General features: G+C 42.1%; 1 protein-coding gene across 2 annotated transcripts in view; it reads left to right on the plus strand.

Annotated features, from left to right (window-relative positions):
• The window catches only part of LOC120829196 (ephrin type-B receptor 2), a 33,497-nt gene extending 18,969 nt beyond the window's left edge, over positions 1-14,528 (plus strand). The window contains exons 5-16 of one of the 2 annotated variants that reach the window (XM_040193133.2): positions 452-787; positions 895-1,019; positions 1,180-1,342; positions 1,473-1,581; positions 2,534-2,601; positions 2,725-2,847; positions 3,337-3,584; positions 4,346-4,561; positions 5,113-5,262; positions 7,670-7,863; positions 7,974-8,129; positions 8,838-14,528. In XM_040193133.2, the coding sequence (XP_040049067.2) occupies positions 452-787; positions 895-1,019; positions 1,180-1,342; positions 1,473-1,581; positions 2,534-2,601; positions 2,725-2,847; positions 3,337-3,584; positions 4,346-4,561; positions 5,113-5,262; positions 7,670-7,863; positions 7,974-8,129; positions 8,838-8,946 (1,997 nt within the window). In that variant the 3' untranslated portion in view covers positions 8,947-14,528. Of the gene's footprint in view, positions 1-451; positions 788-894; positions 1,020-1,179; positions 1,343-1,472; positions 1,582-2,533; positions 2,602-2,721; positions 2,848-3,336; positions 3,585-4,345; positions 4,562-5,112; positions 5,263-7,669; positions 7,864-7,973; positions 8,130-8,837 lie in introns of both variants that reach the window. The other variant, XM_040193132.2, reaches the window with a different exon arrangement.
• Positions 14,529-14,764: the final 236 nt, after the last annotated feature.

A 14,764-nucleotide genomic window follows, 5' to 3' on the forward strand; every position in this document is an offset into this window, starting at 1 on the left:
TGCATGTCTCTTTTGGCTAAAAATCTGTTTTGCTAGGTCTTGTGTGCCCTCAAGGACAACATGGACCTCTTTATTCCTTATTGGTAACATGGGTTAGTGGGGCACTTCTGCCGCTTGTGGATGGAATTAGTAGTATTACTACAAACAGGTAAAAATGGAATCTTGACACAAAAAACATTTTACCTGCCAAAACTTTTTTCAACTGTTTCACAGATGCATAGAAAACATACGGAAGGTAAAAACCAATATTCTGGCAAGACTTTTTTCACATTTAAATCATAAACACAGAATTGACTAAATAAACATCTGACTAAAGAGCAGGATTATCAGGATTTCTAGTATACCAATCATGAGAGATATTGGCATGGATCCTCTCCAGTCTTTTTGTTTAGAGCACCCACCAAAACTTCTTCCAAAATGTTTTGTAAAACAACACCACGTTCTCTTACAGCTGTTCCATCAGCTCCACAAAATGTCATTTCCATTGTGAATGAGACCTCTCTGAGGCTGGAGTGGAGCCCCCCACAGGAAGGTGGAGGCCGAGAAGACGTTGTCTACAACATCATATGTAAAAGCTGCGGCAGTGGGCGTGGCGGCTGCACCCGCTGTGGGGACAACGTGCAGTTTGTCCCTCGTGAGCTGGGACTCACCGACACCAGCGTCCACATAAGCGACCTCCTGGCTCACACACAGTACACCTTTGAAATACAAGCTGTCAATGGGGTGTCCGACCAAAGTCCTTACTCACCACATTACACCTCCGTCAACATCACCACCAACCAGGCTGGTGAGTCCAACCCAACGTCTCACAGGAGTGATTTGACTTCAGTTTAAATGTGTTTCAGGGCTCAGTAGTTTTTCTATAACCTCTAATTAACTTCCCCTGGTTTTCAGCACCATCAGCAGTATCCATCATCCACCAGGTTGGCAGAGCCCCTAACAGCATCACCCTGTCCTGGTCCCAACCTGATCAGCCTAATGGAGTGATTCTGGACTATGAACTGCAGTATTATGAGAAGGTACATCAGTGCTGATGATAAAGAGTTAGTCCATTATTAAGATGGCTCTTAAGAGACATCATGACTCCATTTAACTAAAGAGTCAATCTTACTGCTGAGTCTTAATGACTCAATTATAGTTCAATCCATTTGTCTGATTATTTTAATGCATGTGTTTCAGAACCAGGCAGAGTGGAACTCATCTCTAACACGGAGTCAGACCAACACAGCAGTCATACGAGGCTTGAAGTCTGGAACTATCTACGTCTTCCAAGTTCGGGCTCGGACTGTCGCTGGATTTGGACGCATTAGTGGCAAGATGTACTTCCAAACCATGACTGAAGGTAAGAATGGCAATCAACTATACTGACAAACTAGATTAGCACATAGTGTCCCGTGTGCTTCCTACGCGATGATCTCATCTAGCACTGAACATGAGTCACAGTTCTTGGTTTTCCCTCATTTCAACTGTAGAGGAATATAACTCCAGTATCCAGGAGAAGCTCCCACTCATCATTGGTTCTGCTGCTGCGGGGGTAGTCTTCATCATTGCCATCACTGTCTTCATAATTGTCTGCCGCAGGTAAGCCAGTAACCGGCTGTGCAACAATATAATAATATGTGTTTCCATTTCATTGCCATTAAAAGAATATCACTGTGGGTGTGAAGAGCACGGAGAAGCCTTGTTAAAAGGATCAATGGTTTTATTCCCCGGCTCTGCCAAAACTACATGTTGGTGCACCCTTGGGGCAAGACAGTTAACCCAACATAGCGTAGTGTGACTACAGTGTGCAAATGTTAGTTTCTGATGGGAAGGTGCTACTGTGTATGGTAGCTCCTTACATCAGAAAATGAATTGGCGAATGATGACAAGTAGTGTTTAAGAGCTTTGAGTTGATGGAGGGAAAAAGAAAATAGATACACAAGTTAGGGCTGGGCGCAATGGCCAAAACTTATCACGGTATTTTGTATGGTTCTTATATTTTATTCCTAAGTAAACACATACATTCATTGACAAATCCACCCCATGCCACCTGAAGAGCTGTTCATATCTCGTTGTTCACCGCTCACTGGCCAACACGCTCGCAATTGGCCGGCGAGTTATCTTCTCAGTGTGTTAGCTGTTGTGGCTGCTAGTGTTGCGCTTGCCACCAGAGGCAAGTGCAACTGCTGCTCAACAAACCTGGAAATAATTTGTTTTCTGATTTAACTTATGTCGGATTTTCAAAACCAAAAACCCTCCAAACCTTACAAAACTCTTCTCAGAGGCGTGAACATGGGAGGTGTGCTGAGGTTGGCAGAACACATGGCGGACAACAACAATCAGACAGAACATTCTATCACAAATATCTACTTACAAACTATCACACAATGGGTTAGACAAGGATCACCACAATATATCTCGTTTCACTTACAAAACTCAAGGTCCACTAACCAACTTCATCCATACCACACAGTCTTCATCAGTGGACGGATTTGCACAGTTAATGGGGGCGGACCAATTGACCTGCAAGCCTCTTTGTTTTTGTCCACAGTCGGAGAAATCCTGACAGACCAGAATCAGAGTACACAGACAAAATCCAACATTACACCAGTGGTCACAGTAAGTAGCAAATATTGTCATCAGAAATATCAAATTGATATTTTCAGTGTCAGCTGCTGGATGCTGGCATGTTTCAGTTTTATGTGTGTAGCTGTTGCTGTCTCTCCCATCTCTCTGTTGAAGTGTCACCGGGAATGAAGATCTACATCGACCCCTTCACGTACGAGGACCCCAATGAAGCAGTCAGAGAGTTTGCCAAGGAGATTGACATGACTTGTGTCAAGATTGAACAAGTTATTGGTGCAGGTAAATCCAAATGGGGCACGGAAATGGTATCGGATAAAGCCGGGAAGGACTTAACAGAGGTTTTTAAAAGAGGGCATCTTAGAGTACTTACTGAAACCCTTCAGCACGGCTCTGAGGCTACTCGCTGCTTGGTGCATTAGGGCAACTGTGTCCGGTTGCCGACTCGGCTGTGACACTGTCCCGATTCCGTCATACGACACTGAAGTCACTGGGTCTCAGCGTCCAGCCACAATACGGCTGAGTCTGCTGGCTACCTGGGTACTGTGTTTGAATATTAGTACCTTATGGGAAGAACTTTGAGTGGTCAGAAGACTGGAAAAGAGAAATACAAATACATGAATGCAACACATATAGTACATATAGTATAATATATACTGTCTAAAAAGATAAAAACTATTATATCAGGGAAAAGGCTGTTTGTTACGTGGGAACTCAAAGTATCTTGATCAAGGCTTCATTGTTAATCCACCTCCCTCGTCTTCTTATCAGGTGAGTTTGGGGAGGTGTGCAGTGGAAACCTCCGGCAGCCTGGGAAGAGAGAGATCCTGGTGGCTATTAAGGCGCTGAAGGCGGGCTACACTGATCGTCAGAGGCGGGACTTCCTGAGTGAGGCGTCCATCATGGGCCAGTTCGACCACCCAAACATCATCCATCTGGAGGGGGTTGTGACCAAGAGCACCCCTGTGATGATCATCACTGAGTTCATGGAGAACGGATCTCTGGACTCCTTCCTTAGGGTAAAGTACACATGGACACCTTGTGGATCACACTGCGCCCGCTGCAATGGGATTCTCAGGACATCTTATTAGCAGTTACATGCACATAGCCATGTGTTAAATCAGCTGCCGCTCTGATCCGAAACAAACGTGTTTAACAGTTTTTCCGTCTTCTGCTGTCACAACTTTTTACCATTTTCATGTCAGACAATATTTCGCGGACCGGTCAAGAAGGCCGAGGCGGCGGGGGGTGGGGGTCGCACGCTCTCTGTCCACTGGTACCGTGAGGAGTGAACAACTGTAACGTGATGAGGGCGATAATATACTCCCATTCCCTGGTGTTTCTGCGTCAGTAAATCTGTGACTGATACCGTGGTCTATTTAAGAAAGCCGTGGACGCACACTTATCCCAGCTATGTACACCTGGGTTGACTTAGCTCCGCCTTCTCATCCCGGCTCCACAAACCTGCAACCGATTAAGATCACACTAAGTCAAGCCGCGCTTTTTCAGTTATCCTGGATTTCTTTATTCTACTTTTGTGCAATAGCCCCTTAGTTCCCTTAAGTTCAGTTAACCGCCACACTTTCCCTCTTTAAGAGGCTTTAAGATTATCCACGTAGCCTTCCCATCTTCTGATCCTCAGTGTGGCCACAATGCCACAGATTGTGATTCTTTCACTTTAGCACCATCTTCGCCTCTCGTCTCCCCCTCAAATTCAGTCAGGAGTGTTTATTAATTTGTGCATTATTAAACACGAAATGTTTTTTCTTTTTTCTTACAGCAAAATGATGGGCAGTTTACAGTGATCCAACTGGTGGGTATGCTGCGCGGCATTGCAGCAGGCATGAAGTACCTTTGTGACATGAACTACGTCCATCGGGACCTGGCTGCTAGGAACATCCTGGTCAACAGCAACCTAGTGTGCAAAGTGTCCGACTTCGGCCTGTCCCGCTTTCTTGAGGATGACACGTCGGACCCCACCTACACCAGCGCTCTGGTGAGTCTCCATCTTCAGGTGCTGTGTTTAATTTAAAGACTTAGGGTTATACTTTATAATTATTTATACTTTATAATAATACTTTATTTATCAAAAACCAAAATCAAAATGCCTAGGGGCCAACAGCAGACAAGGATGGGGACCAGGAACTCACAGACGTGGTAACGACATTCAATGACTTGACAAGGGTCAAAAGACACACATGGCTTATGGGGAAGGTGCAGATGATTGGACCCAGGCAGAAACAATCAGGGACATGGCAGACAATCACAGAGGATGACACGACACGACAGGGCAGGAGGTGAAGCTAAACCAGGGACACGAGAGGCAGGAAACTACAAAATAACACAGGAAACAAACCCAAACCGTGGCAGCTACTGAACTTCTCACAGCAGGGCAGAGTTGACAGTGTAACCGTGTGTTAGTGTGACTGTGTAAAATAATGTTAAATCAATTATTTTCAAGGAACATGACTACCTAAATTATAATAATATATTCAACTAAATGCATCATAAATAAATACATTTTATGAAACAAATGTTTCTTTTCAGGGAGGGAAGATTCCCATCCGGTGGACGGCTCCGGAGGCAATTCAATACAGAAAATTCACCTCCTCCAGTGACTGCTGGAGCTATGGCATCGTAATGTGGGAGGTGATGTCATATGGAGAAAGGCCCTACTGGGACATGAGCAATCAAGATGTGAGTAAAGCTCTGTCAATCTGCCAGAAATTGGACTATATATGAATAATACATGATAATATAATGATTATAAGCTTCCATGTTTAGAATTGTGGTTTTTTTTATATGTTCTGAAGGTATAATCCGTAATCAGAGCAAATGCCACTTGTAATTGATTTGTCTTTTCCAGGTTACATAATAGAGAGAAATCAGAAGTACTTGATAGCCAATCATGTATTTAACCTTCATTCTGCAAACCCCGCTTTTTCTAATGAGTTCATATTATCGTTTCTACTTTTGACCCAATTGCAGCCATATCCACTTTAAATTGATTTAATACAATATATTAGTAAACAATATAACATGGGTCCTGGATTTAACGTGTCATGCAGTATTATCGTGGATAGAGGTTTTCTGTCACTTAAAAGGATACATATATCCTCATATACTCTGTTCATACAACATGCAAATTAAGTGGTGTCTTTATTAGATGACATTAATTTTATAACAAATTAAAGCTGCACGCAGCATTGGTTGGGCCCTCGCACGTGCACGCATGTTGAGGGTATTTGCTGGAATCTGGTTAAAGCTGCCATACATTTCTGTGACCATCAGAAGATGCTTGCACACATTTAGATGGTATTTCCTGTGTGTACCAGCAGAGTAGCCATGGCATTTTGTCAGCTCTTAAGCCTTAAATATTTATCTCAGAATATAATCATAACTCTAAGCCGGTAAAGATTAGTGAAAAACGAGTGTGTGCGTGTGAATAAAAAAGAGATAGAGACACTGAATCGCTACCTCAGACACCTCTGAATTGAGTGATATGCGTATAATTTCTCTCAGAAAGATCTTAAGTGAGAGTTAAACCACCAAAGATTTTAATCAGAAATGGCCCCTCTTATGTTTGATGTTTTTTTTGTTTTTTTTAAGCCAGATGCATGCAGCTGCCATTGTATGCGCATCACAAGCAATTACATCCGCTTCCGCGCAGGTTTTGGTGGTTGGGGTGAGGGGGTTTCTAAGCCAATCACTCTTGAGCGCCATTTTACGCTCTACCCGTTTTGCCAAGTGTCTAACGGAGTTGTCGCTATTTTCCGTGTGGTGTTTGTCAGATACAATAGGATCAGACAATGCTAATTAAGTGGGTGAAATGTGTGAATTGGCCAACCAGAGCCGCATCCACAAATCCACATTTTCACTATTGCCGTTTCTTTGCCATAAGGCCTGCACTAAAGCCTCCTTTAGAGTATTTCAGCTTCACTTTATCCACGTAATAACTGTCCATGTTTACTGTCCACAAACTGGGCTATAACGTAGGTGTGTTATTAGCCTGCTATGGAATTTTTATGGCTGTTAGGGATTTTATTTCAGCCAAATATCAAAATTCAGAGGATGTTTTTGTGTGTTATATTGATTTGTTTCTTAACCAGTGACATATAACCTGATTTGTGAGTGATCAGAACACTCCCAGGGGTTCCCCTTCATCCCCACATAAAAAATGTCATGAAAGACAAAGTAGTTCCAGATGAATTACACTTTTTGTCATGGATATGCTATTTCTGGACACCAACTTACAATACATGTGCATACCTAATCGGGGTTAGTTCGGGGCACTATTTAGCCAGACTGCAGCTATGAAGTATTAAAATCATATCAGATAACTACAATTCATTTCATGTTGTTCAGCCCAAAATTACAAATTTGCCTTAGAGGGCTTTACAATCGGTACGCATGCAATATCTTCTGTCCCGAAACTCTCACATGGGGACAGGATGTGCAATGGGTGTCATGTGCACAGAATGAAGAATTTAAAAGATGTAGTATATGTTCAATGCATATGTAAGAAATAATTCAAATATTTAGAGCCAACCACCACCATCAGATAGAAGCACCATCCACAGAAACCTGTGAGGAGGGAAGGCACAACGTTTGCCCAACATTATGGTTTATGATGACAGTAATACGATTAATATTTAAGATAATAATGATGATGATGATGGCAGCAGCAGGTGTCAGCAGGGCCACGGCAGGTGTCAGGACCAGGGTCCAGAAGGAACTACGATCTATGGAGACCTGCTAGGGGAGCGAGCACTGAACTGAATTAGTCATGCGCATTAATAAAACGTGGATTATTGTAGCTTGATAACTGAAGGTTCTGCCTCCCATCCTACTTTTTAAAACAGTAGGAACAACAAGTAACCAGCATCTATGGAGCGCAGCTGCCTTGTTCTTTGCTTTTGCTCTTTTAGGTGAGGAGAAGTAGTAGAAATACTGTCTAAACCTGTGCAAGCAGCTTCTGATGTCTGCTTGCACAATGATCGACATGCATTCGTGTGCGAGGGACCAATTATGCTTGCAGCTTCAATGTAATGAGTTCTTAACTGAATCACGTTCTAGTGATTCATTTTCATCTAAATTCTTCTAGGTTATCAATGCCATAGAGCAGGACTACAGGTTGCCTCCCCCTATGGATTGTCCTAGTGCATTGCATCAGCTGATGCTGGATTGCTGGCAGAAAGACCGCAACAACCGGCCCAAATTCAGCCAGATCGTCAGCACCCTGGACAAGATGATCCGCAACCCCAACAGCCTCAAGGCCACGACACCGCTGTCATCAAGGTATGAAAAGTATAAGACCTCAGTCCCTCACACTCTGGATGACCTGCACCCCTCACAAATCAACTTTCTCACAGGATGTTGTCTTCTTTTTACTTGTTTCCGTCCACCAGCGTTCACTTACCTCTGCTCGATCGGACCGCTCCGGACTTCTCTTCTTTCAGCGTCGTAGATGAGTGGCTGGACGCCATCAAGATGGGCCAGTACAAGGAGAACTTTACCAATGAAGGATTCACCAGCTTTGATGTGGTGTCACAAATGACCATGGAGTATGTTGGATACTTTTAATATATTCCCAATGTGAATTGTGTTGATGATACTGATCATCATGATCATTGTTATAAACCTAATGCAAATCCCATGGCTCATGGGTCAGAGAAAAGTCATTTCTAAACTAGATATCTTCACAACATCTTCAGGATATTGGAACTTAAATATAAAAGTCCCAGTGAAACAGCACCAAAATGGCCTTTCTCTTATAATATATGAATAATTCCCACAGGGATTCAAATCAAACCTTTTGAATTGAAAAAACAAATAAACTCAAGTGCGTCATATGACAAAGGAAACATTACTTTAGTTCTTTCAACTTTAAAACGTATATATTGTATCATAAGCAGACATGTCAGCCGATACTTAAAACCAAGTCAAAACATGTTTCCCAAAATAAGAACAATATCATATGTTCCTAAAACAGGGCAAGGGAGCCCTGTAACTCAATTACATTCTGTATAGGCCAATATCAAATTTGCCTCTAACGGCTTTACAATCTGTACACATGCGGTTGGAAGTAGACAGACAAAACTGCAAAATAAACTCTGAGGGGACTCACTTCTGCTTTGTAGCTCTGATCATATTCTAAAACTCCCCATGCCAGACATAGATATCATCCTCCAGAAAACAAGGTGCCTTGAAGATCTAGACGGATTCCTCTTGTGGTATATATTGAGGGGGAACTGACCAAAGTTTCTCTTCAGGGACATCATCCGAGTGGGAGTGATGTTGGCCGGCCACCAGAAGAAGATCCTCAACAGCATCCAGTCCATGAGGGCCCAGATGAACCAAATCACTTCAGTCGAGGTCTGACCTTGAAGACCAAGAGCACACACTCTGTTTACACAAGTAACCTAGATGCCACCAGCAACCAACCCTGCATTCTGCTGGAACCTTGTTAGGACAGACCGTGACTTCAGTCGCCCCCCAGCCCCTCCAAACGGTCTTCAGAAGGTTCTATCGGTCTGAAGCGCCTGCTGTAACTGCTAGTTGGGGGAACAGGGGTTTTGTGTTGACCATAAACACACCCATCGAAACCCAGTCTTCAAGCTCCATTCGTGTCATTCAATGAGACACCTTGTTTTGGGGATTTACTCAGTTCATTTATAACATACGATACTTTGCTCCCATTCCACCAAGTTCAAACATTCAGTGAGAAAGGGTTTGCACTTTAAATTGTTTGGACAAGACTCACTCTTGAAAATAAATTCAATTCAACTTACTTGATGAGATTGCAGTTGGTAGCATCCATAATGTTTAATGAATCCATATGTGCTTACAGACAGCGGGTAGTTACTGCTGTCACACAGTCCTGGGACCCATGTGGTATTAGTTAACTATTAAAACTTTTATTCTGCGACAAGATATACTCTTAATGGCAGGCAGCTTTACAGTAATAGATATTAAAGGCATACGCATTATGCAACCCTCTATCAGTTTTCTTTTTGCTGCAAAATCCAAACAAGATTATAATTAAGTTCTGACACATGAGGGACAAAGGTAATGCAGCCAGTCACTAGTTATTAGACCTGATGTCAAACAGAAAAGCCAGGGCCATGCACCACGAGGTGCCAACCAAGAGGAAGTGTGTTTGCACATTAACAAGCAATAAACATAGGTGGCAGCACTTCAACCAAGACTTATAGCACACCAGGAAATTACTGAATAATGGAAGAAACCGTGACACTAACACCACCAATGCCAACAATGTAAATAAAAAAAGAATCCCTTAAGTTGGTTATTTGGAAACGCCATGAAATGGCAAAACTGATATTTTTAAAAGCCAATTGGTTGATATTTTTTCACAACTCTTCTTACCGAGTAAGTTATACTTTAACCTTGACCAACACCTGAAATACACATGATCAAACTGTTGATTGGAACATACACTGGTTGTCCTTGAGTGTGATTTTACTCTATTAACTGTAGAGATTTACTTCCGGGTTTGGAAACAATACATTGGAATTCGTTTGAGGCGAAGGTGCAATGCTTCATCTTTTACAACCAGTTGTTCATGAAAAGTGACATATTTTCAGGCCACAGGAGGTCCGTAAAGCAGGCCAGGGTGGGGCAGTGCAAGAGAGATGAAAAACAGGCACAATTGGAAGGTAGAACAGGTAGAAGTCCAGCAATAAACAAAAAGCCTCCCTTAAACCTGTTGGGCTCTTTGTAGTCCTTTCGATTCCCTTTCCTCCACATAGGTCTCCGTTCCTATACTGCTTGCCCAACTCCTCTCTGCCATGTGCTCCCCGTCCCGCCCCTCATGCACCTCCCCAGCTCTGCCTCAATTAGGTGCCTTAAGCGCCTGCTGCTGGGTGAGTGATGAGGCAGTCAAGGAGATGGAGGCTGCGGTTGGATTCAAATTGTCAAATTTCCTTTGGAAGGTTCCTAACTGAGTGACAGGGCTTCTGTGAGTGGCCGCTATGATTAGAGCTGTTTGAGTTCTCTAACTGCTAAGGAAATGAGCTTCAATGCTTCCCTACTTGGCTCCTTTAGCTTAGGAACCACTGGACCACCCTTTACGAAAGGAAATGAGATAATTCCATTCCTTGGGGCGGCGGTATTTAAATAGTTACATATCATTCAGCCGTTCACAACAATTAACAATCAGGACCGAGAGACGCAGATCATGTAAGTAACCATCAGCACAACTCATTTATATTGCAACCTTGTTAATGAAGTAATACTTTGAACCTGGTGGTTTTATGTCATCTGCATGACTCAGCACTGTAACAACACATGAAGGCATCTAAAATGCTTCTTTGTAGTCCATCTTTGGAGAAATTGTAGTTTTGCCGCTGCACACTGACGTCACTAACATGCGGCGCCCGTCGCATCAGAACTACGTGGCTTAGTGAAAGTGGATGTCGGATGCCCTAAGCCCTGCCGTTGTCTTGTCTCCTAACCATCTTTCCTTGCCCCCATGAGGTTTTCCACAAGGTGCTTAGGAGAAGATGTTATGATATTTGTGACCATTCGAATCCAGATTGTCAGCCACAGCAGCTATTTTATGGTGTGGCCCCCGATCACCAATGTAGCGCCCCTCCACTCCCTGTCCCCTTGTGATGCCACGATGTCTGCATATCAATAGACTTTCCTTCATTTTGACCCCTACAAAAGTTGAACATTGTCTATTCATCACTCGACCATTATTTCAATCTCTGTTTGCATGACGGCCTATTGGTCTTAGCCGACGTTTACTGTTACTATTCATCAAACTCCACAACAACCCATGGCCTCCACGAGTTAGCCGACCTCTTAACGTTAGCCAGTAAAAGTTCTCTTGACTTCTTGGAACGTCAACAACAATCTGAAACATCTATTCCTTGGGCTGTATTGGTTAAAGAGATCACAAAGTATAGTAGTGTTTTTATATCTAATGCAAAAATGGCAAGGCCAACATTCATCAATAACGTTCAAAACCATTACATGACATGTTAAAAAACTGAAATCAATGTCAGCTATTTCTTTTATTATTAAACAGAAAGTCAAAAAAGCCTCCCTGAATGAAAATGTTTTTAGGCCAGTCTGAAAAGAGTCCCTTAGGTGGTTGGGCTGAGCAAAAGGCCCACAGTGTGGAGCACCCACACGAGCAGTGACTGACATCATGATCAACTTTGCCATCAGAGCTTTAGACAGAGTCTATATTATTGACCGAACAGCTCTTTTTCATGAAAGGATAAGTGAGTATTTGTCCTCTCAGGTTTTCTGTAGGACATGCAAATGTCTGACGATCTGTCCGTGTTCAAATTCCCATTATGGTTCAAAATGAACCTGCTGAGGTGAGATGCTGAGTACTGCACCAACAGATAGTTTTAGATACTACAAAGGCCGGGGATACTAAATGGAACGTGAATTTTAGACTTAACAGAAACAGGACAGTCTCACAACAATGTTGAATTTTGATAAAACGTTTTTGTTTTTTTTAAATAAAGGGCATGTGGTTATGACAATAATCTATACTTCTGACTAGAAAATGATTATCCTCATCCTTCTATTGTAACAGCAAAAAGCAAAACTTTACCCGCTGACCTTTTATGTACCTTTCTAACCTGAAAAGCCACTGAATCTAGACTTGTTTGTAAATGGTCAGAATGTCCATGATACATTTGAGGACGTCACTCCCGAACCCTCAAATCCGTTCAATTTCTTCACGGCTGATCGTTGACGTTGTGGAACGCGAAGCTCTCAGGGCAGCTCGCTGAATCCCAATGTGAAGTAAAACAGAAACAAAAGCCTCACTGAGAATGTGCACCGCAGGCTGGAATTATATGATCTTTTATGTGTTTCTTACACTTTCACAACACAGAATCACCAGCTGGAAAAATGAAGAAACCCACAAAAACTGGCTGTTCTATCCGAGCCTCCTCCTACGATACACACAGTGAGGCTGGAATATGCAGCGCTACATGTTTGAACATGTTGTGTACGTTGAGCGGACTGTACGAGACATTGTCATCTCACTGCACACGCACACTGTGTCAGACTTCCTGCAGTTTCACAACTTGTTTGATTCATTTCAAATGAAAAAAGTGCTTCCTCGTCTATTTTGAAGAATTTCTTTTTCACATTCTCCCTTTAACTTTCATATTCAATGAAAATTGTTCATTCAGGTTTTTTCAATTCTGGTCTACACTACTTTGTCATACTATGCGTGGCATTACTGTTGCAATTGTTCTATATCGTTTCGGGATACACAAAGACGCTGTACATACGCATGATCTGCACATGAACCGTTTTCAGCTGATCCTATTCAAACTGGAATCATTTGATGTTTATGAGAAATCCACTGCTCTGTTTCCGTTTCCTCTGCTTTTTAACTATTCAGAGCCTGTCTTACAATTGTACATATGCTCATGATGTCCTAGTGATCAGGATGGTAATATGTGGGCTCTTGTTTCATGGAAAATATTACTTTCACACTAAACCCTCATTTATTGTGTAAGATTATTCAAAGAGGGATAAAGGATCAACCTGTGTGAATGTGGTCCTCGGTGACGTGTGTCAGCCTGTATGAATGTCTGCTAGTATCAACATGGGATCACAAATCGCTAACATCAAAAATCTGTTTCTCAAAATAACTTCAAATAACTTGAATACATATTTATTTTGGAAGAATCAACAAAACATAGTGAATACTTTCTCATAAACTCAGCTAACCATTGGGAATACTTACTAGCTACATGGCACTGTAAGACACATTCACTCATTCGCTCCACTTGATGTTATTTCTATTTATTTGTTTTTGTATTGTTTAAAATGACCATGTAAGTTTAAATCCAGCCACAGTTGCACTGCTAAAAGATAATAGAAACAACCTCACTTGAATAGGACCTCTATAAAGAGAACCATTCTGTTAGTCTTGTGTGTGTGTGTGTGTGTGTGTGTGTGTGTGTGTGTGTGTGTGTGTGTGTGTGTGTGTGTGTGTGTGAGTGTGTGTGTGGTGCCCCGTGTCTGAGCTGCACTGTGGCAGCTTCTCAGTCCTCACATAGAGCTAAAATGGTTCTGGTTTGACGCGTTCGCAGTCGACACTTTTGGACTTTAAAGGAATGATGGGAAATGTGCAGAGTTTCTTTCCCTATCGGAGTGATTGTTCAGGTGGATATCAAGCGTAGGACTATTAGCCAGCATTTAGACTCGAGGCAGTTAGTAATACGTCATATCGGATTTGTTCATCGAAACAGAAAAGGTTGTGGAGAAACAAAACAGTTTATACAGCTGTCTGCTTATTTTGCAGATACAGTATGAATATATATCAAGTTTGGACCCACATTTGAGAAGGTGGGGAAATATGTATGATGCACTGTTTTTTTTCAAACTAATAAAGGCCTCAAAAACACCCCAATGAGACATAGCGACTGCTGTAGACTATTGATCTCAATGTCTGAAAGGAAGGGAACCAAACACAGCACCCTCAGTGGTACAAAAGTAAGACAGACTTCATGTACGGGTGGTGTCATGCTAAACAACTGAATTGAATGCAAAATGTTGGCTTTGCTGAAGTCTCAGGATCAGATATTTTAGCTCTATGGCGGAGCTGTTTCCTTTGCACTTGACAATCTTCCTTTTTGCTAGCCCTGGGGTGAACCTGAGAACATTGTACTCAATTAGAGCCCTAAATGTATTACCTGGACTCTTTTTGGTCCAAAGCACATGACACCGGGGTCAATGTGAGATTCCAGAGGTGTAACACGCCTCTCTTCTCAGCCCTTACCACTGTGATCTCACCTTGACTTTTGTTTTTCTATTTGACTTGTGCTTTTCTGTATAAATGTATATTTGATGGTATACCTGTGAATGATGTATCAGTTTGAAATATTTGTAATACTGTTATTGGTTTATTTTGTATCAAACAAGAAAATGAAAAGTAATGAAATAAAAGAAAACACAAGATACTGAGTTTTGTTGCTGTTACTGTCTTCAATAACAAACAAAAACAATGGTGACATACAGTACGTAGCATCTTTGGCAGGTATTAAACAGATTCTGCAAAGATATAGCACCACTTTAATAGAGTGTTTGATATCTGATGAGAGAAGGTGGCACATTGCATTCTATACTGCACAGCTTCTTTACGGAGGTGGAATTGTGGTTTCAACCTGTGATACAAGCTTTGGAAAGTTAAGGGAAT

This window comes from Gasterosteus aculeatus, chromosome 2 (assembly GCF_964276395.1).
Source record: "Gasterosteus aculeatus chromosome 2, fGasAcu3.hap1.1, whole genome shotgun sequence".
Lineage (NCBI taxonomy): Eukaryota > Metazoa > Chordata > Actinopteri > Perciformes > Gasterosteidae > Gasterosteus > Gasterosteus aculeatus.